The sequence below is a fragment of the Pyricularia grisea genome, assembly GCF_004355905.1.
Source record: "Pyricularia grisea strain NI907 chromosome Unknown Pyricularia_grisea_NI907_Scaffold_4, whole genome shotgun sequence".
Taxonomy (NCBI): Eukaryota; Fungi; Ascomycota; class Sordariomycetes; order Magnaporthales; family Pyriculariaceae; genus Pyricularia; species Pyricularia grisea.
In genome coordinates this window covers 1,722,690-1,748,423 of record NW_022156718.1, presented here as the reverse complement: position 1 = coordinate 1,748,423, position 25,734 = coordinate 1,722,690, and the positions used below count along the sequence as shown (strand labels likewise).

Here is a 25,734-nt window from a genome sequence, read left to right as displayed (position 1 = left end):
CGATGGTGAAATCCTCGAAAATACCAGCTTCCACATTCACACCTCATACCTGAACGAGAATATTGATGATAAACCAGAAGTCCATGTCGTGTTTAGATCAACAACATCTTGAGCTTCTTGACGTACTGGCAACGGACCAAGAAGTGACCTGCCAGGGGGGAAAGGTTGCGACCTCAAGCCCAATCCTCATCAATGAAAATTGACTCCTCATCCACCACCTTGATCGGCTTGGGCTGAGGTTGTGCCGAACCATAGTTCCACTCCGAAATCTCCACTTCGTCCTCCTTGGGCAGGACGCAACAGGTTCCGATGTGGAAATACAGCGGCAGCGTGAAGCTCTTGGTCTTTCGCATCTCAATACCCTGGGCCTTATCTTGATAGGTGCATTCAAGGTCCAACTTGAGCTTGTGTCTCTCGTTGATAAATGAAGGTGGAATGCGCGAAATCTTGAACGTGTACTCGCCGGGTGTCTCGAGATCGGATGTCGGGACGGAATATAGGTCGTAACAATCCTGGAAGTTGAGCTTTTTGTTGCTGGCCCGCAGGCTCTGGAACAAAGGATCCGCAATAATCTTAAGCCCAATCTTTTTTATTGCGGTGCGCTTGTTGAGTATACAGGAGCCCGTAATGCCGGTAGCAAGGTTCTATTAAACTGTCTGTTAGCCATCCCGCGGCCCTGCTGAAAACGTTGGCTGAACCTGTCGACAATGTGAATTTGTAAACTTACCTTGTGGTGCAGGAGCTTAACATTTCCTAACCAGTGCCATTCGTTACCTCCCTGTTTGATAGGCGAGCCGGCTTGTACGCCGAGGGCCATGCGGTCGAGGACCTCTAGCACAGGTCTTTTGAATGTCCTAGCATAAGTGCATCCGCGAGCAATGAGACCAGTGCTATGTTTGATTGGGTATTAGCTTTCGTCTTGAAATTCGCCTGTGCCTTGGGCCTTGAGTCTGTCTGTGTGTATCCTTTTGTGCAAGTATGAATTATAAGTGCATATATACTCACTTGTCTGCAATGGTGACATCGTCTCTCGTCTGGATAAAGTTGAGAGGTACCTTTGTGTGTTTCTGTTTCATATAACCTTCAATCAGGTTCTGGAGATACACGAGCTTCAGGGAGCCACCCGAAAAAATGACCATCAGGTCCTCATCTCCAACTCGCTCTACGGCCTCGTCGACTCGCCTCTTGATCATCTCAATCGCATCTTGGAAAGATTTGTTCCAGGAATCCTTGGCTTGCTTGTTCGAGAGATGATAGTTGCGATTGTTAACGTCGACCAAAATGGCCTTGGACGGGTCCTGGTAACTTCCCTGAAGCTGACGGAATCGCTTCATAAGTATTTGCAACTCTTCACTTGTAGCATCGTATCCTTCTTTGGTGGCGATGACATCTCCGATCTGCATATGCCATAACTCACTGCCGCCAGGACAGCCAAAACTGTCGACCTCGACGCAGTGGGTAATAGCTTCAGCGCTGGCGTTGCTGTCATCTCTCGCGATTTGACACAAGGTTCCGTTCATCGCGCTACCTCCAATGTCGATCACTAGGATGTGGTGACGGTTGCCGATTTCTACGGAAAGACGGGAGGTCTCCTGAATAAACTCCTTGTGTATGCATCTGACCATGCCCTGTGCCTCACCGATAAAATCAATAGCTGATTCTGGTATGATGTCGCCGAACACGTTGGCGATAATGGACTCGTAGATTTTGTCGACCTTCTCGTCATTCATCCAATTGGGCATCGACAAAGTGAGCGAGATTGGTCTGTATTTGAATTCGCAATATACGTCGACCCGCTTCCGAATATTTACGAAGTGCTCTTTCCAAAGGCTTTTGATAAGCTTGTGGAACTTCTCCTCGTGCTTGTGTGTTAGGAGATGCTTTCCACAGGGTATCTTCTCCAGCAGGCTCTGGCGAGGTTTGTTCGTATCGATATCTTTTGTTTGGTCGAGCAGTAGAGCAGCGGTCTTTAAGGGGATACGATCGGCCTGCAATTCTGCTTCAAACCCGGAGAGAGGTGGGTTTCTCTCGGGGCATATGAAAGCTGGAAAGTCTGGGAAGGTGTCATAGCGGCTTTCTACGCCGAACTTGGCGTCCAGCTTGGCTGTTTGCTTGTGGCTTTCCTTGACAATGTCGGCACGCATCTCTTTGGGCCAATCTGGGGAGTATACCTGTCGAGCAGTGGGAAAATATCTCAGTTATGGTCAAGCTCATAGGAAATTTCGACAATAGAAGGGGAAGATACTCACCCTCACTCGAGTATAGGTTGTGCCATGATCAATTCCAATATGACTGTACAGGTAAAGCAAGCACGATTAGCTACAGCCTAGTTATGAAGCATGATGTTTGCGGTATATTGAAAACTCACATGGGCTTCAGTTCTGTTTTGTCGGTGCTTTTCGCCGACATCGTTGCCTCGGGGTCAATCTTCGGCCGTTTGGCCCGTTTGTTCCGCTGCATATTAGCGGGAAGTTACGCACAATAAATGTTGACGGTTGATGAGTTGCAAATCGATCCGAGTGTTGAAGTATTAGATGCAGAGTGATAAAGGGGATAAAACTTAGATGCTTCTGGCCTCGATAGAAAGGGAGGTTGAAGTGGCTGCATCCAAAGTATTGTTTGCCTTGGGAAAAGATGCTGAATCTGGAACAAGACCTGTACCAAATGAAACGGGAGTCGTAGAAACAAATTACAATTCTTCGAAGTGGGGCTCAGTGTTTGTTTGCCTCCCGTTGTTTGCTCAAAATCCTCCTCACCTTTTGTTCAGATATCGCTTTGAATCTTGGACCACTCCATGCCAACTTTGCTTTAGCGACTGCACTTTACCTGCCACATCACGCTGACAAACCTAACCATCACTTTTGTTTCATTCTATTCCAGCAGTGTAAAACTCCACCAGAGACATATGCATTCAACTTAAGTTATCAAAAATCTCCAAGCACTGAGGCCGGTCATCATGTCACCACAGGACCGAGAAGACATGGCCAGGATTCGCCAGCCTGGACCCGATGATCCGCTCACGAAGTGCCAAAATAAAATACACAAACTCGGAGCTCAACTTCTTGACTACATCAGACGTGATGATGGTACCCCGGCGTACTTTGACTGTGATGATGACACCGGCGCTCGCACGTTTGTCGTTTTTGATATACCACCCAAGGGCGAGACGTAAGTTTCTTCTTCTTTTCCAGGCAGAAGTGGCTAAACGAGCGAAAACTGACACGGCGAAACCGGAGCTATCAAGGCTTACAACAGTCAAAGTTAATCTGGAGCGGAGCAAGGCACAGGTTAAAGATCTAGAGGAACAGCTCGCAACCAAGAACCTCGAAATCACCGCGCTCAAGGATTTCTACGACAAGATCAAAGGCACCGAGCTGAAAGCAGTTGTGCCACCCGCAGGCGGGTCGCCCCAAGTCACAAATACATTCTCGGATCCCAGCACTGCAGCCACGAGCATGACGCTCATCAGACCTGAACCAAACAAGAGCACGCCGGTGAATCGTGTGGCGACCTCGCTTGACACCAATCACAAGACGGCAATCAAGTCACGCGAATCCATGGCACCAGAGATTCCGGCTCGCGAAACTGCTGGCAGTTCTGTCGAAAGCTCCCATCCTAACGTTGAGCATAGTGATGGCAACGAGGATTCTTCCGACGCCGACGGTTCGGAATACGTCAGCGATGCCGCGGATTCCTCCGACAGCGATGGAGATGCAAAGAAAAAGATTGGCCACAAAAAGCATCCTGCGACCACCACCCCTTTCAACACCCCACAGCGAAAGAAGTTGAAGGCGGAGAAGCCGCAGCCGAAGCCATACATAACAAGCGACGACGAGGTCATCCCAGTGGGAAAGTTTATGTTTACGCGTGACGTGATGGCAATTAACATCAAAGCCCGACCTTGGATCTTTGAATGGCCCAAAAACTCTGGAAATCTGATGGTGTTGAAGTGTCCTGGTGGCTGTAACATGTCTGGCCACACCGGCTGGTACGTCGACAATCCTTTATACAAGGATTATGCTAGATTGCACTATATGGGTGCGCACAAAAAAGGTACACCCATGAAGTTGATCATGTCATCGGGTGGCAGAAGGAGTGAGTATAAGGACCTCGTTTTACTTGGTTCTTATTCCAGTCATCAAAGGTCGCCGGCCTTATCACTAACTTGACGCGTTTTCCGACAGTCGTTCCTGATCCCGATAATGAAACAGAAAAGGCCATGTCTAAAGAGCAGTTCCGAAAGAGGGTCTTGGATCTCAACAAACAAACAAACAACATCCGGATGCAAGACACTGAAAATTGGTATGTCCAGCCGGGCAGAGAGGAGGCCAGGTGGCAGCAAGCAAAGAGAAGAGCAGACCTAGCTTTACAAAAGAACGGGATTAGGCTGAAGCAGAAGAATAAGGAGAGATAGGACCTTTGGTAGGCAGGTCGTTTCAAATATTGAATACTGGTTGGGCAGGACTAAATCTGGATCAGGGTTGCAAGATCAGTCTCCAGGATGTCACTGGCTAGAACTTTGGAAGTAACTACTGCCAACAAGACTTGGGAAGAAATAGAACCGGACCGAGGAGACAGTAGTATTGCAAAGCAACAAAACAACACAATGATGAAACAAAAGCTGTGCGGCATTTATATACCTAATGAATAATGATACAAGGTAGTCGTCGTAGACATCGTCAAAACATGCAACAAAGCCGTTAGGCAACATAACAAACAAGAGGAAAAAGAACGCCATGCATCCCATCCGAAAAGCCAACATTACCCACCCCATCAAGGCTGTCTGTCTATCTTCCCATCACGGCCTCCATCCCCAGTCCCTCACAAATGCCTTTTGCCAATACCCAACTCTGGCCTGCATCCCAAGCCCGACGCTCTCACCACCGCCCCAACCGCCCGTCCGGATGGCCGATATACCAAATGCATCCTGCTTCCTCTTGGTCCTGCCCCTTGCCTCGTCCCAGCCGAGTCGGAACCGCATCGTGACGTGGAGACCGTCCCTGAACATAAGCTCGAGCTCCCGCAGCGTTTTCCACTCGGCCCCGCGGCCCAGCATCCCGACCACGTTGCCATCTGCCAATACGGCCGCCACGCTGGCGATACTCAACGGGAATTCGGAATGCAGCCGTGGCAGGATCCCGATCTTGCGGCGTGGGGTCAGGAACCAAAGGCCTGCGCTGCCGACAAAGACGAGGACAAGCAGAGCCTGCAGTAGTCGCGTTGCCGCTTCGTCCTGCCGCAGCCGGCGCTGGCTCTGCTGCATCGGGTCAGACGATTGCAGCGCCACAGCCCGAGTGTCAAAGGTGGCGGCGACTACAACGGGGAGCATCGCCGCCGTAACCCACGACAGGGTCGACAGGATGACTGGGAGGTTTCGCCCGAAGATGGCGTGGTAGAGCACCCGCGGGGTAGACCCGTCCAGGTAGTTGACTTTCATGGTCCTGAAGGTACCCCTCCCCCAGGTCAGCTCCATAAAGGGCGCTAGTGCGCGGATTGATTCGTCTACAAGACCGATGTAGCAAATCAGGCCGGCTGTCACGGCCGCCGGGAGCACTGTCCAAAGGAGCTGGGTCCAAGGATCACCGCCCATTGCAGACAGGCCGCCGTTGGTTGTGGATACCCTGAACATCACCTCGAGTGACACGATAAACGTCACAGTGAGTGACAAGCTCAACGCACGATAAATGCTGCCAAGCCCTCTAGGTGGTGCCCAAGACCCTCCCTGCGGCTCAAAGTATTCGGGTGAACGCGTGGTCGGGGGCAGCGGACCGCCAAGGACCTTGAAGTAACCCTCGTTGTCGGACATAAAACCGCGCTCGTAGGCTTCGATGCCCGTGTAAAAGTAGGCCATGGACAACCGACTATACAACGTGTTGCTATCGGCGCCACCTGCCCCGCGGACGTTGTGCAATAGGACTTTACTATGCCCCAGAAGCGCGGCCGTATCTATCAGCGTATTCGGGTTCCTCGGTAAGAAGCCCTCGGTCGGCACGACGAAAAAAAGAAAAGAGGCGACAATAATAGACAAAGCCAACAAAATGACGACTGTATGTATGCCAGCAGCGTTGGCACCTATCCTCTCGAATCGGGTGACCGAAGTCCCCTTGACGGTCGAGTTCTCCCCGGTGGAGGATCGAAGGAGGAGTGAGTATGCTACCAGCGACGCGTGGTGACGATAATAGTTTGATAACATGTTTTCCAACTTTTCCGAGTCCAAAAACTCTTCAGCTGCTTCCAGGGAGCCGCTCTCCCCCATCCGGAAGCCAAGGGCAAAGTGAACACATGAGTCGATCATGACACGGGCCGGCTGGAATCCCGGATAGCCCGAGGCGTCGGTTTCAGCTACTCGATCGAGGAGGTATGCAACCTCTGGGACGTCCGGCTGGTATGATTTGAGCATGCCAGCTGCGAGGTCCCAAGGATGAACCTCTGGGAGGCTCGACAGTGCGGTGGCAGATCCGAGCTCAATTCGTACCGTTTGGCTTGAGCTTCTGACCAGATCTATGGAACGCATCGTGTATCCCGGCCGACATATTAACGGTGTTGATAAGGTAACCGCAGCTGCCGAAGATACGAGCCGTTCGTAGTCGAAGTCACCGCTGCCGTTACGAAGATTAACAACGCCGAATGCAACAACGATGCGCTGGTCTTGAGGGGCGGTCGAACCGTAGCAGCCACCCGCCCCTGAGCGCAGAAAGTATGTAGGGCTCCCTGCCCCTCGGTTCGAAGCTAGGCCGGTCCCATTTATCGTAAGCTCAACGGCGCAGCCAGGTGCTATCAACATTGTGTTGACGACTTGCTCCTGTTCGTATACCATCACGCTGTTTACCGACAGCGACGCCTTGTCGCACGTGAGGTTGGGAAACAATGCATGGACCTGAGCCGTCAGCTGGGCTCCAGGCGTAAGATCGTTTGTGCTGAACGTCTCATATGCGAACCAATTCGTCACGCCGTCGGGGTATGTCGTGAGCTCCCCTAACTGAAGGCCAGCGACCTCAAGTAGGGAAGTTGCCTTGGAAGCCGTGGTGACGAGGCTGTTGTTGTGAACAAGACCACCACCGTCCACCGCAAACTGCCTTGTCAACCGGACGTTGACATCGCCGTCGGTCATGGTAGCCAGCACCGTCGTTATGGCGCCCGTGGAAACAATCATTGCGGTCCATAACAGCATTGACATGACCACTGCGGCCGCTACAATCCAATCTTTGTTTTGGATGGCGCGCACAACCACAGACGGTCTGGTCATGGAGACGTAGTCAAGCAGCACTGTCCTCTCGGCATCTGCCGGCCCCTTGTACATGCGCAACCAAGGCGCGGTGCTTCGTGCCTGGTACTCGAAGCGTTGCCAGAATCCCGCGATGATTAACAGGACAGCTGGAGGTGCCATCTGCCATACGTACCTTGAGCCGTCAATTGAATCAAGCCCCATCTGTCTGTTTGAGAGACTCAGTACGTATTCCAGAACGGCCATGACCGCACCCAGAAGAGCGATGAAGGCAACGAGTACAAGCCTCCTCATATACTTCGGCATCCACAACAATCTTGCGTGGACAATCTCGGGCCGCTTTTCTGGCCCCGTGCTCCCCGTAGCCGAGTGAGAGCTGCTCAGCTGCGCCGCCGAAAGCTCTTCTATGCCGTATCCCCCATCCTGCCGCTGCTTGGACCACAGACTCCCTTGTGAAGCTGAGTTGGACGGACTCAAAGACTCGGTCGACGTTGTGCCCGACGAGATATGGTCGACCCTCCGCTGGTGCCGCGGCATGTTGAACGATTGTCGAGTGGCAGCATGGTGTCTCTGGCCCGGTAAGCTTCCTGAACTCTTCTTCCCCGTTACGAGTCTACCCTGGTCATGTTGGTGTTCTTGCCACTCCAACCTCGCGGCAGCCGCACGGCTCTGCTTTGGCCTACCCAGTTGCGTATGCTCGTCATGCATCGTTTTCTTGACCGGCGGAGTTGACCATACCGAAAGGAATCACTCGAGACAATGGGCAGCACAAGCTAATGAATCTAAAATGATCAAAAAAAATTTCGACGAGGCTCAGGCGGTGCCTGTCCACTACTTGAAATGCTGCATTCCTAGTTTCGACGAGAAGCTTTGGTACCTCACACCAATTTTGGCTTAAACTCGGATCCGTATGATCGAAAAGGCAAACAACCACGGTGCTTATTACAGTAAGACGACTGATACACCGATCGAAGGTAAATCGGATCTTTTAGGTAGACCTTTAGCTAGAATATTAAAGTTTGACAGGCTATAAGGGGAAAGAGGAGAGAGTTCTCCCCAGTCTGTACAGCAGAAGACTGGGATGGCTTGCCCAAGGGTGAATTTGATCGGAAGACCTGCGGCTATTCCTCCCGGCAGCTCGCTCGGTTCAGTTGCCAAGCAGAAGCGTTGAAACTTGCCATCAGCCAACGACGTGAGGCCAACTGGGGAAAGCACTTCGGTGATAGAGGGCCATCCTTGTGTTCAATCAACGGGCGTCTACGTACTCCGTAGATCTTCACATCAGTCAAGGCACGGAAGCCTGAAGATCGACAGCTGTACGGACGATCATGTTAACCGGTAGAAAAAAGGAAGGAGTTCAAAGCGTTCCTCGCGGATTTTCCATCAGATTCAAGGGGCATGATAACAACGGCTCGCATTTTTACCCCTATTGCTCATGTCTGTATCGACTTGTTTATTATCTCCCTCCTTTTCACCCAAGGTTCTATGTATTGTGCTTCAAGGAGAGATCGGGCCAAACATGAGGAAGAGAGGGAACCAAGGCAGACTGGATTTGCGACAGAAACACTGTGGACGGACACGTGCAGGAAAAATTCTCATCCAAAGACACGGCAACGGTCAGTAGTTTGGTTTCACCGTGTGATGAGATGAGCACAACTGAAGTCACTGAGGACCATCAGCTGCAAACACCCACGAGCGGTGTTGAGGCTTCCAACGCTGTCGGATGGAAAACAGGAGGTGCGTTGTCAGGTTGATGTATCACACCCTTGTAGCCCCAGGCCACAACCTTATCGAGGTGCATATGGCCCCGCCATCAGGGCTGCAGGGGCGCATTGCTTGCTCTCCCTGTCATCTGCGCAATTGGATAGATGTGGGTGGCTCATTGCCAAAAGAACTGTCATATACGGCATACGGTGATTTACTTGTTTGGACTGGTCTGGTCCAACGCTTGCCGAGACATGGCATCAGGCTGAAATAGCACGAAAAAAATCGGCGAGATATTAAATCAATCCGTACCTGCTTCGTAGTTAAGTAGACAGACATCAGACGCCGGCCTCGCTAGAATAGGGCCCCAATGCGGAACATTTTCGCGAATTTCTATGGTATCATAACACATCAAGAACAAGAAAAGACCCCGCACCAGCTCAGGTTTTGTGATAGTTTCGAGTATTGGTGAAAATACCTGCTGATGTGATGTACTCCAAACCCCTCACTTGGCCTCAACCATCAAATTAGTTCTTGCCAGCGTCTTCTTTCAGAGAGACGATGCGATTGAGAACAATCTTGTCCTCGGTACTGTCGGAGTCCACGGCCTGGAAGAAGCGGTTAGGTTGTTTGTCAGAGATGAGTTTTGAGGATGCAGACCAAGAATCGCATGATTTTACTCACAAAATAAGCCACTCTAGTGGCTTGGAACCGTACGCTTTCCGGTCCTCCCTTGCCCAATTCGCTCTCACCAGCCGCCTCAGGCCATGGTGCACGCCGTCTGACCTCTTCGAATCCGCTCTCTAGCAGCGCGTTTGGATATATGACCTGACTGTCCGGGTTGATGTCTGCTAGGAATCCCCCATCTACGGAGTCCGGGCTCTCCGATTTGAACAACGGATTATACACACGTGCCTCCACCTTACGGGAACCCTCAGGTACCCATTGAATGTAGGCCTTGGGCTTTTTCTTCTCGCGATCGAATTCGGCCCGAACTTCTGTTATTTCACCTGTTGCCTCGTCTTTGCTGAATGATTTTACCTTGATGGGATACGGAACATTCAGCAGACCCACTGGTTTGCCGGGGGCCAAGCGGAAGTAGTCTTTACTATCGACCTCTCGAAAGTCAGACCTATCAATATAGACCGTCTTGGTGAACTTCAAGTCATGAGAACCCATCTCTGGAACCTTGGAAGAGAATGGGATCGAGATAGGTTTGCCGTCGAGGTCGTCGGCGTCCTCGATCACGACACGTAGTGGATCCAGAACCATCATCAATCGGGGCACAGTGCGCTCAAGGTACCGACGAATCGTCTGCTCAAACCGCTTGATTTGAATCACAGTTGCGGCCGTAGTGACACCAAGCTCATTGACAAACTCGAGGATGGCTCCGGGTGGAACACCACGCCTCTTGATTGCCGTCAGGGTGTAGAGTCTGGGGTCGTCCCACTCGCGAACGTGACCCAACTCGACGAGCTTGAGAATTTTGCGTTTTGACAGCACCGTGCCACCCAGACCCAGCCTGCCATATTCGCGCTGCTGAGGCTCGTACACCCCAAGGGTTGTGTTCAGCCACTCGTAGCTCTGACGCGATTGGATGAACTCGGTCGTACAGAGGGAGTGGGTGATACCCTCGAATGAATCGCACAAACAGTGAGTAAAATCATAAGTCTTATCAACATAGTACTGTTAGATAACTTAATCCTAGATAGCAGTGTAGCACAAACTGGGATCGGACAAAACTTACCGGGTAGATCTTCCACTTGTCTCCTGTTCTGTGGTGTTCGGCCTTCTTCACACGGTAGGCGGCCAAGTCCCACATCTGAGGGTTGCCATCGGTAATGTCTTGCTTCATGCGCAGAAATGCCTCCCTCTCCTTGTACTTTCCGTCACGCATGTCGCGGAACTGAGCCAAGTTGTCCTCCGGAGTCTGGTCGGCATGGGCACACCTGTACCGGGGTGACTTGCCCTTCTCGCCACCACGCTGCAGCTTGATTTCGGCGTCGTCGCACTTGCAGACGTAGGCCTTGCCAAGGTTGATCAGCTTCTCAGCCAGCTCATAGAGCTTGTCAAAGTTATCACTCGAGTAGGTGATCTTGTACGGCGAGAAGCCCAGCCACCGGACCATAGACTCAATCGACGTAAAGTATTTTTCCTCCTCTTTTTCGGGGTTCGTGTCATCATAACGCAAATAGCATTGGCCTCCGTGGTACCTCGCAAATCCGAAGTTGATGGCAATCGCCTTGGCATGACCGATGTGAAGGAATCCATTGGGTTCGGGCGGGAATCGAGTGAAAACGGGCTTCATGGGTCGGTTGCGGAAGACTTCGTCGAGGAAACCCTGTTTGAACATGGCATCGACATCAATGACCACCTCCTCAGGCTTCGCTGCAGGCTTTGCAGGTGCCTTCTTCTCTGCATCGCCGGCGGTAGATTGGGCAGCCTCTTTGGCCTTTGCTTGGGCGGCTTTCTTGGCTCTCTTCTGCATGCGTTTCTTCAATTCGCCCTTGGAGACCATCTCACCTGTCTCCTCGTCAAGCTGGAGCTTGGCCGCCCCCTCGGTGATTGCGTCAGCCATGGTGGAGGGAGGACAACAGATTTAACGATGGTGTTAATTCTGATCAGGCTTCCAAGAACAGAGTAGCGAGAATATGATCTACTAGAATGCAGCGTTGATCATCAAATCGTCAATTGAGGGCCTTGGATGACAGAGAGCCGCGATTGCTTTTGACGCGTGGTGGGGTGAGTCAAAGCCATGGCGGGGTCGCACTACGAGGCGCGATTAGATAAGCACATCAACTAGGTAGGTCAGGTAGCTTGGGTAGGTACCTGGGCACCTACCTACCTTAGGTACATAGGTATCGTACCAGCGCAGACAGAAGCTTCTTTCGACCTCCGTTCCATAATCCTCTAAAATACATTTTATCGACTTCTTTTGTTACAAGTCTCAGCTGAGATCCTGTCTTCTAATACGAGATGGATATTCTCCATCTTATGTACATAGTGTTCTCTGGTTGTTAGGTCGAAGTGGCCACACTCCGTACCGTACCTTATGTACCTGATACACAACATGTTCAGTTGGCAGCAGAGGGACGTCATCTATACAAGACTAATACGTACCGCACAGGGATAGGGTGACCTAGACCCTAAGGAGCTTGGGCCTCTGTTACCACTTGATATTAGGATTTCTGGGGTCAAGCTTCGCTGCATCCTGCATTGCTGCAAAACTGTGACATCCATCTCGTCATTCAAAATCCGTCCTTCTTTCCTATGAGTGTTGATTAGTGAACTTGCCGTCTGCACAAGTAAAGAAGGTTTTCCTCGGCACCTGCACTACTAAAGCTTCCTTAATAATTTCTCCAAGCTTCCTAGTCTAGATAGTTCCTTACCCGCCCATACTAAGGCATGATAAGCATCTGCAACCAGACAATTGCCCGGCAAAGTCCCCTTTTTTGTCATATCAGGGTCCCCCGCTTTCGCTGTCAAGCTCTCTTCCAGACCAGGTCCAGCATTGTCAACATCACCACAACAACTTTGACTCTATCGGTTACTGTCCGCAATTATCCATTTGAAACACTGCAGAATCATTCTCCTAGCTTTGTATCAATTGTTCAAAGTACCCTCAAGTCAACAGGAGCATCGATCTCACACTATCGCACGATGGCGTCGGGCTCAACACCGCATCACTCCATCCTCAAGAAGGGCCCTGTAACAGAGGCCAAGCTGCGTTCGAGGAATTTGACCCATTTATTCGAGGAAAAGGAGCTCAAGACCCAGTCCGAAGGCCTCGAGATGGCAAAGACTGTGAGCTGCAATCTCACCAAACCCCCGCCACCAAACAAGAGCTTCAATGATCGCATCGCCCTTTTCCATGGCGACATCACCAAACTCATGGTCGACGCCATTGTCAATGCCGCAAACGAGACTCTTCTCGGTGGCGGCGGTGTGGATGGCTCAATTCACCGTGCAGCCGGCGGAGGCCTTTTGAGGGAATGTAGCAAACTCGATGGCTGTGACACCGGTGATGCCAAGGTGACGGATGCCTATAACCTGCCCTGTAAGAAGGTCATACATACAGTGGGTCCAGTTTACAGCGAGAAACACAGGGAAGAGTGTGAGATGCTGCTCTCTAGCTGCTACACGAGGAGCTTGGAGCTGGCTGTAGAGAATGGATGCAGCTCGATTGCCTTCCCGGCGATCAGCACAGGTATCTAGTAAGTGACAGACTTGGTGGCGGCCATGACGTGAAAATATTTCGGGAAGTTAATGGCTAACGCTTTACTTTCCACTCAGCGGATATCCAAGCAGAAGGGCTGCCAACGCCGCCATAACGGCTGTGAGGAAATTCCTCGAGTCAGACCAGGGAGACAAGATCAGTCTGGTAGTCTTTTGTTGCTTTCTGCAGAAGGACATGGAAATATATACAGACAAACTTCCGTAAGTCCTTCACTCATCATCGAGCATAAAGGCGATATCCATGTTGACTGATAATTGCCACAGCCTTTGGTTTCCACCTGTAACGGAAGAATCTGGTGGTGTAAAGCCAAAGCGTAGCATGCTCGATGTCGGCGACGATGATGCAAAACCGCCCACGACGAATTAGGCTCACGTTCAAAGGCGGAAGGACTCGAGCGGTCCTGTTGAGTCCGCTCCTGTTTCAGCTCAACCGCATATCCACAAGAACATTACATTCGTCGACCTACCCTCTAGGCATTCATCTACTGTCGATGCATCAATCAGACCTCTTGTGGGAGAATCTGCTTCGAGACCTTCGACAAGTGTATACAGAGTTCCAAGCATGGTGGACGAGGTGTTGGCAGCCAACCGTCCCGCGGGCAGCGAGTCTGGACCTCCAGACGTAGCAACAAGAGAAGGGGCACACGATGTGATTAGTCTGCGGAGACTTTCTCAAATGTCAACTGCCGGTCGGAAGGATGTTGAGTTGAGGCAGTTATCGACGACAGGAGAGAGTCGACGCGACAGTCGTAACAGTCGCAATACCCACAACAGCCGCAATGACGAATGTTGCTGTAGCTACTGCACACAACCATGTGAGCAGTACTGTCCGACTTGCATCTTGTTATAAGTTTGATCCTTCGGCTTTTGGCGTCATCATTTAAGGCCGCAAGATTCTTCTTTCCCACCCATTTCTTACGCCGTGGTTGATTGGACAACCTTACTACCCAGCAGCCCAGGATTGTTCTTTGTCTTTCTAGCGTCTAGTTTTATCTCGCTGTAGATTCCAGCGATCGATTTTGATCAAGGGCCTATGGAGATAGAGATACCCAGTTTAGTTTATTAATATGAACATGCCTTGACAAACAAAAGATGCAATTTCAATCTTATTGTGGGCGAGATCCCCACGACTGCTCTCGACTAGTACTAGTCTAGCCCAATAATCATCGCTAGATCAAATACTATTCCTATACAATCCTATGTAGAAAAAAACCGATATCGGGGTAGCCATCGCCATCAAAATAGGAATACAATTAGTCCAGAATGTGCAGCGTCTTCGACGATCGGATCACATAGTCTGGTCTTGGAAAAACAAGAAGAGCCCGTCGGCATTTTCGGTGCTGATGGCACCTCGGATTAACAACTACAAGACGAAAAAGAGGGGGAAATAAAACGGCGAGAAATCTTTCGACGGCCGCTCCGAGACAATGAGTGCTTAGGAAGCAGTTATTGGTTCCATGAGAATTTTGTCCTTCCAAATAGGAATAGCCAGCCGAGGGCATAGCAGACTACGAGAGAGCATTGAAATGCAGGGGGCACAAGTCGCATTTATTTATGCTTTTCTTTTTCTTTTTTCACCCAGTCACTTGACTCTACTTTTTCCCCTGCGAGTGCTTGGAATAACAATAAGCGATCATGCAAGTTCATGGGCAACACCACCAATGCACAGGGTCCTTCGAGATCTAATACTCGAGAAAAGGAAGTATTCTTTCACGGAAACATCTGTTGTCATCTGTGTTGTATGAATTGGTCCAGCGCGAGATCTGCACTTTTTGCTCATGATGCAATGTTACGGTCGCAACTGATCATAATAGATACAGCAAATAGAAAAAAAAAAAAAAAGAATCACAACTGAAAAGATACACAAAGAAAAATCAAAGAAACTTTGTCACCACCGGGCAAAACTTGCTAACCCGTGGATAAATCAAGGATCCCCTACATTGGTGTTTGGGTGGGTACCTAAAGTGCGTTAAAACGTCATCGGTATAAGCGATTGGCATTGGACTTGAATGACAAGGAGCCAGCAAATGTGTCGCTGCTGCTCTGTAAGACCTCCAAAAGCTTGGCAAAAGCACACCAATGCGGACATACCGTGAAAGTTCCTTGTTAAAGCTTCACATGGTACTTTACAATGGTATAATTTTCCCTTTTTTTCCTTTTTCCTTTTTTCTTTTTTTTTTGTCTTCATCCCGCCATAGTTCCCCGAGTATGAACTATGATCGTGCCCATTGTTGCTGGTGAAGCGCGAACATGCATTATTGAGGGAGAAAAAAAAAGAAAAAAAAGGGAGTAGCCATCATGGATAGTATGGGGGATTGGCTGGATTCACTTCGGCAATTCTCGCAGACTTGCGTAATCTGTGAGCAAAGTCTATTGTGTTTTTGTTTTTGTTTGTGTTTTTGTTTAATGACAAGAGAAGAGAGCACAGTTAATAATAGGCACCTTGCATGAATAGCGGCTATTTGCCATCGCATGTGAATTGCAGAGTGGTTGGGCAAGGGATGGCTGTTTAGCTACCTTTGGGATCAATGTGCGGTCGAGAATGCCTTTTAATTTGACCCAAGGGATGGCCGACTACCTAGTTGCGTACCGAGGCTTGCAAGGTTATTCTTTGACCAGGTATACATTGGATGCCCTTCGGTCTGGCCCTTGGTACGACTCAATCACCTGTCATTTTCAGCTATCTCTTTTTGTTTCTTTCTCCTATTTTCTTTTGTCCGGAGTTGTGCACTACTCAACTGTTGATCTCGAATCAAAATATTCGAGGGGGCACAAACTCCGGTACTCATTACTAGATCTAGTTCTAGTGTGGAAAGCAGACTTGAACTGGTTCCTTACCCCACAACGGGACCCGTCAGTAAATTGTATCGCGAGCATCCAAATGAAATTTGTATGCAGCCTGGATGCCACATCCCTCCCAGGCACAGAGCCTCATGACGAAAGTACGTTTGTACGCATGATGTGCACCCTTGTAATTCGAAAGCTATATATTAAAGTTACGAAATGCAGATTGGCGAAGCTGGAATGCAATCAACCAAGAGATTATACAAGGTAGAAAAACAGGGAAATGGCACAATCCTTCCTGACGGATAAACTGCTCAATTACCGGTAGAAAGAAAGAAAGAAAAAAAAAACTTTACTTTAGTAGAAAAAAAAAACCTTGACCGTGGTACATTACGATCACCGTTGTCGATGGGGTTGTGATGGATTACTGTTGTGCTGCGTGCATAAGCCAGGGTTCTGTAGCAAGGCTGGCAGGAAAATCTCGCAAGTGGTCAGCGCACGATCAACACTCGCCAAGAATGAAATACTTGGTGAAGTTATACGACTGTATGACGATTGACCACTTGAATCAATTTATGTTATACCACACGGTTTTCTTTTTCAGTCGAATACGGTACTGGAGGAACCGTTTACAGCAAGTGAAGTGACAAAAATACAGTGACTCCAAATTTGGGCGAGCTACGAATTAGAACATGAATCACTAAAATAACCCACAAACTCACTGTTTCAACCTCGCGTAGTTTTTTTTTACACACAGCATCTATGACTACTTGAAAACAAAAAAGTCTTATTATTCTTTCCAATGGTATAGTTACTGTATTTTGCTTTCTTTGTTGGCCGCAATTATTGCAGAAATTGGTAGGTGCCCCTGTTGTTTTTTACTGTCCCCCACTTCTGACAGCTTGTGACAGCTGAGAGCCCGTTTGCCCATGAAACAACAAACCCCGGCCCAACGGCTGTGGAGCCCTGGGAACAACTGCTGATCGTCATTCTCTCTTGCAAAAGGGGACCAGCAAATTTCGATTGAGTTTCCTTCTAGCTTGTCCTGGCATCCACAATTCCACAGAGATTTCGCTCGACCAACATCCATCTCTTCTTGGCACCAGAAGCCGGGCAAGCAAACAGCTTCCCCGTGTGGTACCTTTGTGGCCGGGATGTCGACGATTCTACTGCTCACCGAGGGCGGCATGCAGGGAGTCGCAGGATGACAGGCCAAGGATTGGTTGCCCTTTTCATGACGGTCCCCTTGACGGGCTCCTCTCCAAGCAGGCATATGGCTGGTGATCCTTACTGCAAAAAAAAACTATGGGAAGGGGAGATGAGGTTCGAGAGTGAAGGATGAGGGAGATGCCGCCAATGCCGCCGGCCGACTGGCTCGGGGGTTCTGGACGATCATGCTTGCTCCTGAGAAAGAGTTGAAAAAGAACAACTGGCTGCTCCTCCATCGGGTCGAATCAGTCTGTCTTTCTTTCTCACCCCATCCCAAACCTCCCCCAGTCTTTCATTAGTACTGTAGCGCTTCACCTAAGAGTGTGCGCAGCCATTCCTTATACAATTTTCTTATACCTAATTATAAATTTATTTTACACTCATTAATCCAGCCCCCACCATGCACTTTACCAAGTACGCCTCGTTCCTCGGGGCCCTGGCCGGCTTCGCCCAGGCATCGCCGGCAGCCTTCAACGTGATCAACACCCCAGCCAACACAGATGTTGCAGCTTCAGCGGCCATGGACGGCGACTTGCAGGCTCGTACAGTGTTCTGGCCCTCAAAGTTCCGCCTTAAGAACAGCTGGGATAACGTTGTCCTCTTCAGCGGCAACGCTGGCCACAACACCACCATCGACCTGGGCCTTCACAAGGCCGCCATCTCTGGCGATATTGAGCTGAAGATGACCGACAAGCTGACCAAGCAGCCCACCCTGAAGGTCAAGCTTGGTGGTCTCAAGGCCTACTTCCAGATCGACCTGGCCGCTTCCGACTCAACCTTCGAGACGGTCGAGCTCGTCAACTCTGGCCGCATGAAGATCGACATACCCGGATTCAGCGGCGAGGCCGGCACGGCTTTTGCTCTTGATCTCATCGTCGGTGTTTCCGCCCCTGCCGCGGTCCGCGGAGGATTCTACTTCCGCTTTCCGAAGGACTCCTTCGTCGAGATCGCGATCCACAGCAAGGAGATCGTCCGCCAGAAGCTTGATGGCCTCGTCGCTCAGCCGCTCGACATGGTCCTCGGCGCTTCAGTCAACCCCAGCTCGTCTGTTGAGGTGACCATGGGCCTGCGCATGCGTTCTGCAATTGGTATGAGCGCCAAGGTTGATCTGTTCCACCTCGACAGCGCCTCCGACATCATCCTCTGGCTGGATCTCTTTTCTTACACCACTACAATTGGCAGCAACAAGATCTGCTATGCCTTCCTTGAGGAGTCTTTCGCCATGGGCTACGGTCTCGCTGTTAAGGCGTCCGAGGGTGTCGCCAAGGCCTTGAAGCTCGAGGTTGCCCCCATGGTATTTTTCACCATCTCCAGGGCTGAGCTTTTGGGTTTCTGTCTGATGAAAGTCGGTCCCATTCCTGGTGGTCTTCCCATTGGCCCTGGCTCCGCAAACGGCACGTCTGGCGCTGGCAACGGTACTGCCCCTGGCCGCCTCCCCATCGGCCCTGGCTCCGGAAATGGAACCGCTGGTGCTGGTAACAGCACCGCCCCTGGCTCAGGTTCCAGCTCTGGCTCAGGCTCCGGTAACAGCACCGCCCCTGGCTCAGGCTCCAGCTCTGGCTCCGGCTCCGGTAACAGCACCGCCCCTGGCTCCGGCTCTGGCTCTGGCTCTGGCTCTGGCTTCAGCAACGGTACCCTCACCACCTCCGCTGCCGCCGGCCCGATCACCCCTGCTCCTTCTGGATACACCACCTCGACCATCACCGAGACCAAGACCTACACCATCACCTCGTGCGCTGCCAAGGTCAAGAACTGCCCGGCGTCTCTCACCCAACAGATCGTCACCTCCACCGTGATCGAGACGACCACAGTCTGCCCCGTCGGCGAGACCATCACCCTGGCCACCACCGCCACCTCGACCACCGACTGCGAGGTGCCCGAGCCCACCAACGTCACCCAGGTCACCACCGTCACGCTGACCACCTGCCCCGTCGAGACCTCCTCCTACACCGAGCCCAAGGGCGTCAAGACCCCCGAGGCCCCCGTCGTCACCATCACCGAGAAGCCCCACTGTAACTCGGGCTGCCATCCCACCAAGCCCATCGGCACCGGCAGCGGCTACCCTCCCCACACCGCCGGCCAGTCGGTCCCCTACCCGACCCAGCCCGCCAACACACAGCCTGCCGGCGGCGTCCCGACCGGCCTCTTGCCCCCCAAGCCCACCAGCACTCCCGCAACCACTACGGCCCCGCCGGTCAAGGCTGGCGCCGCCAAGGTTGCCGGTGGCTTTGCCGCCGTAGTGCTGCCCATCATTGTCATGATCTTGTAGATCGGCTGGGAAGCGTGTAAGGGTTTAATGGGAATTTTCTTTTGTGTCTGAGTACTGTTAAAAAGAAAATTGTAAAAAAAAAAAAGTATACTAGAAGCGCTAGGTGCATAGAATTAATGGTTTTTCGAATGTCAGAAAAGCGTTCTAAACAAGGCCTTGAAACCCCGATGGAGGGTATAATCTTGCCCGGATGTCCTGCCTCTATACCTTTTCAGTTTGATCCGCATTTGACGAGTAGTTATGGCCTAAAGGCCCAAGAACATGCTATTCAGCTTAACACGTCGTCGCGATGGTTGCCGGGCACGCCAAATAGCCAGATAGACATTCAAGAACTAGTAAATAAAATCATGTGATCGTACCTGTGAGCAACATGATGCTGTAATGGGCTTCGGTTTGTAGTCAGACAGGAAAGAAGGTTCAGTCAACGGGTCCCTTCAACCACTCTTTGTTAGTAACCCTAGCACACACATTGGGGTAACGGACCGGATGTAGAGTAGAAGGATTGGTCCAAGAATTTTATTTCTCCGTTGTGCACTTGCTCAATGGCTCGACAAGATGATGCGAATCGCACTAATCTTTCATCCGGTAATGCTTGCCGGCAGCGTCAATTTCCTGTCATTCTTTTATATATGTTTTCTGTCCACATTGCCTTCTTGCATTTCTATCATTTCTCATGATCACTGATCTTCCGAACCGCTGATTGTATCGTGAATTTCATCACCCCCTCAATCTACCACTTGGCCTCCTTCCTCTCCTGGAATCCCTTGGTGATGCCAATGATCTTGTCGAGACTGGCGAGGTATTTGGTCAGCTCCGTGCTGACCTTCTCCTGGTCGCTGCCAACCTTGGCGTAAAAGTCCTTGCGGTAGGGGACGGCCGACATGGCGGCGCTGAAGATGGGCTTGACGAGGAATGAGTGGTGGGGCTTGAGGGTCACGCCGTAGGCGGTGCGGAACGAGTCGGCCAGCTCCTCGCTGGTCTTGGCGATGTTCTGCGACAAGGCGATGCACATGAACTCGAGGCCACTGCAGAAAAAAGAAAAGCGTTAGTCTTGTGGAAGGGGGAGAGAGTGTGGAGGTATGCGGCCTTTAAGTACCGGATCAGCCACAGCAGGCCCTCGGCGGCGGTGTGCTTCTTGGTCTTGAGCTCGTTGATGACGAGGGCTTGGATCGTCTCGGACTCGGCGGGTGCGGCCAGTTGGCGATCGCGGACCTTCTGTGACGGGGAAAAAGTACATAATGTGAGTGACAGGAGCCAAAAGAACAGAGGAGATGTCCAGGTCAGTGTAGATACCTTGATGTTGCCGAGAATGTCATTCTTGACGGGGGTAAAAGCGACCGATCCTAGCAAGTCTGTAGGCCTCAAAAGTCAGCCTCCGTCTTCCATCAATCCATTGAACAAAGCAAAAGTAAAGCAAGTACCGAAGATAGTCGTGAGACTCTCGGCAGCCTCCAAGAACTCGGTGGTGCTGATGGCATTGTCGTTGTTGGCGTCAATGGGGACGTCAACAAAGGACTTCTTGAGGGTGTCGACAAAGGTGCCGCCGGCGGGGATAACTACTGCGGACATGTTGGGCTGTTTTTTTTTTTTTTTTTTCGTTTGTTTTGTTTCGGGAGGTATGCCGTGTGGTGGAATGCGGTTCTTTCCTTTCTTTTTCGTCGTTCGGATTGCTTGCTGTCCTTCCGGTGAGGCGGTATGAATGCAAGGGTCTAGGCCTGGGTCTGGGGACTTTTGGGTGGGGAGATGGAGGTTGCTTTTGGGACGATTCAATCGAATTCAACGGTCTCCCCCTTACCCCTCAATGTTAGCACGATTCAACCCCCTCCCCTACGTCACAGTGGCAGTGAACCCTAACCCGCCATATGAACTACAGACGCCAAACTCCCATCAGCCAGCGTCGGACTAATAATCGGACCGCACGCATGACTTTTCGAGCGATCACATTTTCTGCATCGAGTTTGCAATGACGCTGCTGCAAATATACTTTTTTGCTGAAGTTCTTTGTATAAATCTGATTCGAGATCACTCTATACAAAAAACGATAGGAACAATTGGAATGGTTGACATATGCCTAAAATGGCTTTTAGAACTAATCCACGCAGCGCCTGATAATCATTATCACGCATGGCCTAGAGAAACTGTTCTTAATGACTTATGTTTTCAGCAGTTGTAACTAGACTAATAATTTGTTAGAACTTAGTAGAAGTCTGCAGGCTTTTTATACTTCCTGTTCCTCATGGAACGCCGGCACGGCGTATTATTCGAATGGCAATCTATTATATATAGTAGTAGCACAAGGAGACGCCTTGACGAAAGCTTCTCATCAGGGAGGAAATAATACAGAGTTGTGCCAAATTCCTGCCAATATAGCGTCCTTTATCATGGCACTTGACACACCGCTTCTTCAATACCACAGGGAAACCCGGTGTAGTTATAACAACAATTATGACATACACCGACCCTTAACACTCTCGTAAAAAGTCTACATACAAAGCATTTGTTATGTACTCTAATTACCAGTCCTGGTGCAATGCTAGTTAAAGGGTGTGGTTATTTCACCGCCACCGCTCAAATAACTCACGGCCATGTGGATATTTTACGGTGCAAATAATCGCCAGTACATCAAGGTACACATTTGCAAAACCGCAAATGAGCCACCAACTTACCTTTACACCACCAACACCATCTGCACGACCTATTCCACCCACCATTTACCACCTGTCCCATCCATAATTTGTATTTTGAGCGCAAAGCATGGCGCGTAAATCTGTAAATCTAAGAAATATTTTTTCTTTACTTCTACAAACCTGCGCGATTTCTCGTTTTCCGAAAAAAAAGGGGGGGAAGCCCCAAATCAAATCCCGCGCACAGATTATTACGTTAAACGGTGCAAATATTGCGGGTGGGGCAGGTGTGGGATTTTTTAAAATTGGGTATTTATCTTGTATAATTAACTTTTCTGAGGCGTTTTATACCGTAGGATAATAACACTACAAAAGTATCCACATGGCCGTGAACTAAATAGTACAGAGTATTCGATCGGTGGCGGTGAAATAACCACATCCTAGTGAACTGTTACGACCAGATAGTTGGGCCGGTACCAGAGAGGCCAGGTGGGGTCACACCCCTCCTGACGACACTCGCCCAGAAGAAATACCGACCGGCAGAACAACGATTACCTAAGGGCAAGGCCACGAGATCTCACGTGACCTCACGTGACGGCCAAGGGAATGGATCTCTATAATCTGTAGAATCTCAGTTAAAAATCACAGATCAAACAGATTAAAAAAGATCACATTTGGAATATAGTTTATATAAGTCACGCTTATTACCATGTAAATAGATTCGATTCTAGGATTGCTTAGCAGCAATCAAACTTTAGTTAACCTCAATATTTATTTGAGAACGATTATAATTTTACCCCCAGTTATTGAAAATCCCAGTTACCCAGTTAAACGTTTAGTTGTTTTAACCTATTGTATTTTATTATAAGAATAGGTTACCCCGATACCTTAATTGTAATATTTTGATTGTTCCTGTTCAGTATTTTGCCTTAAAGTATACCGAGCAATACCGCCGAAATAATGTTTTCCAATAAAATTACCCTTTAAACCCCCTTTACTACCAACGTTCCGGCTAACGTTAACGTTTTGCGTTAAATGGTCGCGACGCTTTAAGCCGAAAATCGATAATTCCAGGAACGAGTGACCGAATAAGCTAATCGAGCTAATAGGAATTATATTAAATACCCTTTACCATTATTATACGATGGTACTATAGGTACCCTGCAGGGATTTTTTACGGGAACCCGGGCATATTTTTACTTTAACGAGGATAATTTCGATAGCGATGCAAATAAGGTTATTTACGTAGCCTCGTTTTTAAAAGGCGACGCGTTCGTTTGGTTCGAGCCAATTTTGCGAGATTATTTGGACCATAATAAGGAAAAAAACCGTAAAGCTGAGATTAACCGCATTTTCGACGATTACGATAATTTCGAAGAATGTTTTAGGGGAACATTCGGTAATCCAGACGAAAAACGTACGGTTGAACGTAAGCTGGTACGCCTTACCCAAACCAAATCGGCATCCAAATATGCCAGTGAATTTCGATAAATTACCGCTAAACTACTATGGGGTAAAGAGGCCCTGATGGTACGTTTTTATGCGGGATTTAAAAAAAAGGTTAAAGACGAATTGGTTAAAAAAAAGCGACCCGATATATTAGTAGAGTATGTGGAGCTAGCAGTTAAGATCGATAACCGACTGTACGAACGGAAATTGGAACGACGCGAAGGACGTAGCGTATGGGGCCCGGTTTTGCGATAAGCTAATACAGGACGCAAATACCAATACCCCAAGCCGCCTCGCCAATACAGTACCGCGTACGGTATATACAGCGGACCTATGGATTTAAACGCAACTTAGTACCGATAGCCTCGCAAAAACCCCAAAAATGGTAAATGTTTTAAATGTAATAAGCCAGGATATATTGCGCGAAACTGTCCTAAGGTATATAATAGTACCCCGGGATTTACTACTAATTTTAGGGGCAAAACCGAAAAACTACGAGGATTTAATGCTACCAATTACAATTAGATATAGCCTGACCAATATAATATAATAAGCTGGACCACCTGTTATAACGACAATTGTATAACCTACAATAGTTCCAAAATCGACGTAGGCTGGTACCCGTAAAAACCCCGAGGCATTCGAATTTTAGCGGTAGGAAATCGAATACCTATTGGGATAAGGTAACCAATTAACTTATACCGACAAAACGCCAAATTACCCGAATTTACAGATTCGGACGCCTTAGGAAAATCGGATGCGGAACCATTGGGATAGACCCACCGTATTAAAATGACAAATTAACCACCAACCGAAGAATCGAGTGACGATACAGGAGAAGATTCCAGCGATAAAAAAGACGTGACCCCAAGTATGTATGGTGCAGCAAAGGCCAACGACCCGTACAAATACGAAAAGAAATAAATCGATTTATACCGAAACGATTAATTAATATAGTTTCTAGGCTATACTTTAGTCCAGCAAAAACGGGACCTTACAGGATATGTAGCACCGATATTTGGAAACCACCCCAAATTGAATACCGTATACCCGGAACACACCCACGTTTTTTGGGCTAAGTGTTTCCGAAACAATTGCGGAATCCATTTGAGCAAAAAGATTTACTATAATTTTTTCCCACGACGACGATTAGTGACCGGAATTTACGAGATTTATATAATCTAGGAATTGCCCAGTTGGGAAATTAAAATTAAATTCCGAAAAAAACCAGCGGTTATTTTTACATTTAACGACGAATACCCCATGGCGTATTGCCATTAACCTAATTTCCTATGGTACGAATATATTCGTAATATGTGTAAAGTTTATATACTAACCAAAACCCAAGATTGGCATAAACGAAAGTAACGATATTAGGTACCTGCACCTATAACCAAGATCGTATGGGATCCGTAAGTAAGAGATAAATAGGTATTTACGAACGTACGCAGGATACCAGTGCCCGCGAAGCATCCATTTAACTAGGTTAAAATGAAAAGCAACCATACGCCCCGAAATAAGAAAACTAAGGACCTACAGCGCGAATCCAATAAATTAAAAAATTAGGATAGCCAAACGGTATAGGGCACCGGACGGCGAAAAAAGGAACGGAAATAAGAACCTTAAACGCTACGTAAAATACGGTAGCAAAATACGAATATATATTTTTCAATATACGATTTAATGGCAAACCCATACGAGCATTTCTCGACAGTGGAGTATAAGGCAATTATATATTCCCAAGAATCGTAAAGGAACGACGGATATTTTGGCAATAAAAAAAAGAATTATACCAATTGCAAACCGTGGAAGGAAAGGTAGTTTTATACGGGAACGGTATTATCGAAATAGAGACCGTACATTTCTGGATGGAAAATTACGGACGAAAGGAACGAATTACCTTGGATATTACGGAAATAGGGGATAAAAACATGATTTTAGGAATTTCCTGGTTTAAAAAAAGCAACCCCAGGATAAATTGGATAACCGGCCAAATTTAATAGGAAAAGTACCTAATTATTAAACGACCTTCAGCCTGGAAAGGTTTATATAGGAAGTGTAGGGTACGGAAAAACCAAACGAAATAAATGGCGTATTTATAGGAAAAACGACTAACCCCGGAGCCAATATTGGAAAAAAAGCGACTATCCACAGATTAAAACCGATCCAATTATATAATACCAAACGCAGACGGACAGACCGGAAACGGCAAAATTCCAGAAGAATACCAGACT

The 25,734-nt window shown here is 49.0% G+C and overlaps 7 protein-coding genes across 7 annotated transcripts; 3 read left to right on the top strand and 4 right to left on the bottom strand.

Annotated features, from left to right (window-relative positions):
- Nucleotides 1-173: 173 nt before the first annotated feature.
- PgNI_07226 (uncharacterized protein) lies at nucleotides 174-2,409 on the bottom strand (the record flags this gene model as incomplete). The annotated part of the gene is made up of 5 exons (XM_031127241.1): nucleotides 174-644; nucleotides 728-890; nucleotides 1,006-2,171; nucleotides 2,250-2,292; nucleotides 2,369-2,409. 5 exons carry the CDS (start codon nucleotides 2,407-2,409, stop codon nucleotides 174-176), a joined length of 1,884 nt encoding a protein of 627 aa, XP_030980850.1.
- A 547-nt stretch (nucleotides 2,410-2,956) lies between these two features.
- On the top strand, nucleotides 2,957-4,414 carry PgNI_07225 (uncharacterized protein; the record flags this gene model as incomplete). Its single annotated transcript, XM_031127240.1, has 3 exons — nucleotides 2,957-3,168; nucleotides 3,245-4,095; nucleotides 4,185-4,414. 3 exons carry the CDS (start codon nucleotides 2,957-2,959, stop codon nucleotides 4,412-4,414), a joined length of 1,293 nt encoding a protein of 430 aa, XP_030980853.1.
- Nucleotides 4,415-4,798: 384 nt separating this feature from the next.
- Nucleotides 4,799-8,458, bottom strand: PgNI_07224 (uncharacterized protein; the record flags this gene model as incomplete). The annotated part of the gene is made up of 2 exons (XM_031127239.1): nucleotides 4,799-7,939; nucleotides 8,303-8,458. Coding segments are annotated over 2 exons (3,297 nt in total), but the record flags the coding sequence as incomplete, so codon positions are not given.
- A 756-nt stretch (nucleotides 8,459-9,214) lies between these two features.
- PgNI_07223 (uncharacterized protein) lies at nucleotides 9,215-11,618 on the bottom strand. The gene is made up of 3 exons (XM_031127238.1): nucleotides 10,677-11,618; nucleotides 9,614-10,600; nucleotides 9,215-9,537 (listed from the first exon to the last, which is right to left on the bottom strand). The coding sequence occupies exons 1-3, from the start codon at nucleotides 11,505-11,507 to the stop codon at nucleotides 9,457-9,459; spliced, it is 1,899 nt and encodes a 632-aa protein (XP_030980855.1). The 5' UTR covers nucleotides 11,508-11,618; the 3' UTR covers nucleotides 9,215-9,456.
- Nucleotides 11,619-12,207: 589 nt separating this feature from the next.
- Nucleotides 12,208-14,219, top strand: PgNI_07222 (uncharacterized protein). The gene is made up of 3 exons (XM_031127237.1): nucleotides 12,208-13,143; nucleotides 13,223-13,366; nucleotides 13,430-14,219. The coding sequence occupies exons 1-3, from the start codon at nucleotides 12,335-12,337 to the stop codon at nucleotides 13,530-13,532; spliced, it is 1,056 nt and encodes a 351-aa protein (XP_030980854.1). The 5' UTR covers nucleotides 12,208-12,334; the 3' UTR covers nucleotides 13,533-14,219.
- A 3,339-nt stretch (nucleotides 14,220-17,558) lies between these two features.
- On the top strand, nucleotides 17,559-19,427 carry PgNI_07221 (uncharacterized protein; the record flags this gene model as incomplete). The annotated part of the gene is made up of 1 exon (XM_031127236.1): nucleotides 17,559-19,427. One exon carries the CDS (start codon nucleotides 17,559-17,561, stop codon nucleotides 19,425-19,427), a length of 1,869 nt encoding a protein of 622 aa, XP_030980857.1.
- Nucleotides 19,428-19,899: 472 nt separating this feature from the next.
- On the bottom strand, nucleotides 19,900-21,161 carry PgNI_07220 (uncharacterized protein). The gene is made up of 4 exons (XM_031127235.1): nucleotides 20,849-21,161; nucleotides 20,721-20,779; nucleotides 20,524-20,642; nucleotides 19,900-20,452 (listed from the first exon to the last, which is right to left on the bottom strand). Exons 1-4 carry the CDS (start codon nucleotides 20,994-20,996, stop codon nucleotides 20,158-20,160), a joined length of 621 nt encoding a protein of 206 aa, XP_030980856.1. The 5' UTR covers nucleotides 20,997-21,161; the 3' UTR covers nucleotides 19,900-20,157.
- Nucleotides 21,162-25,734: the final 4,573 nt, after the last annotated feature.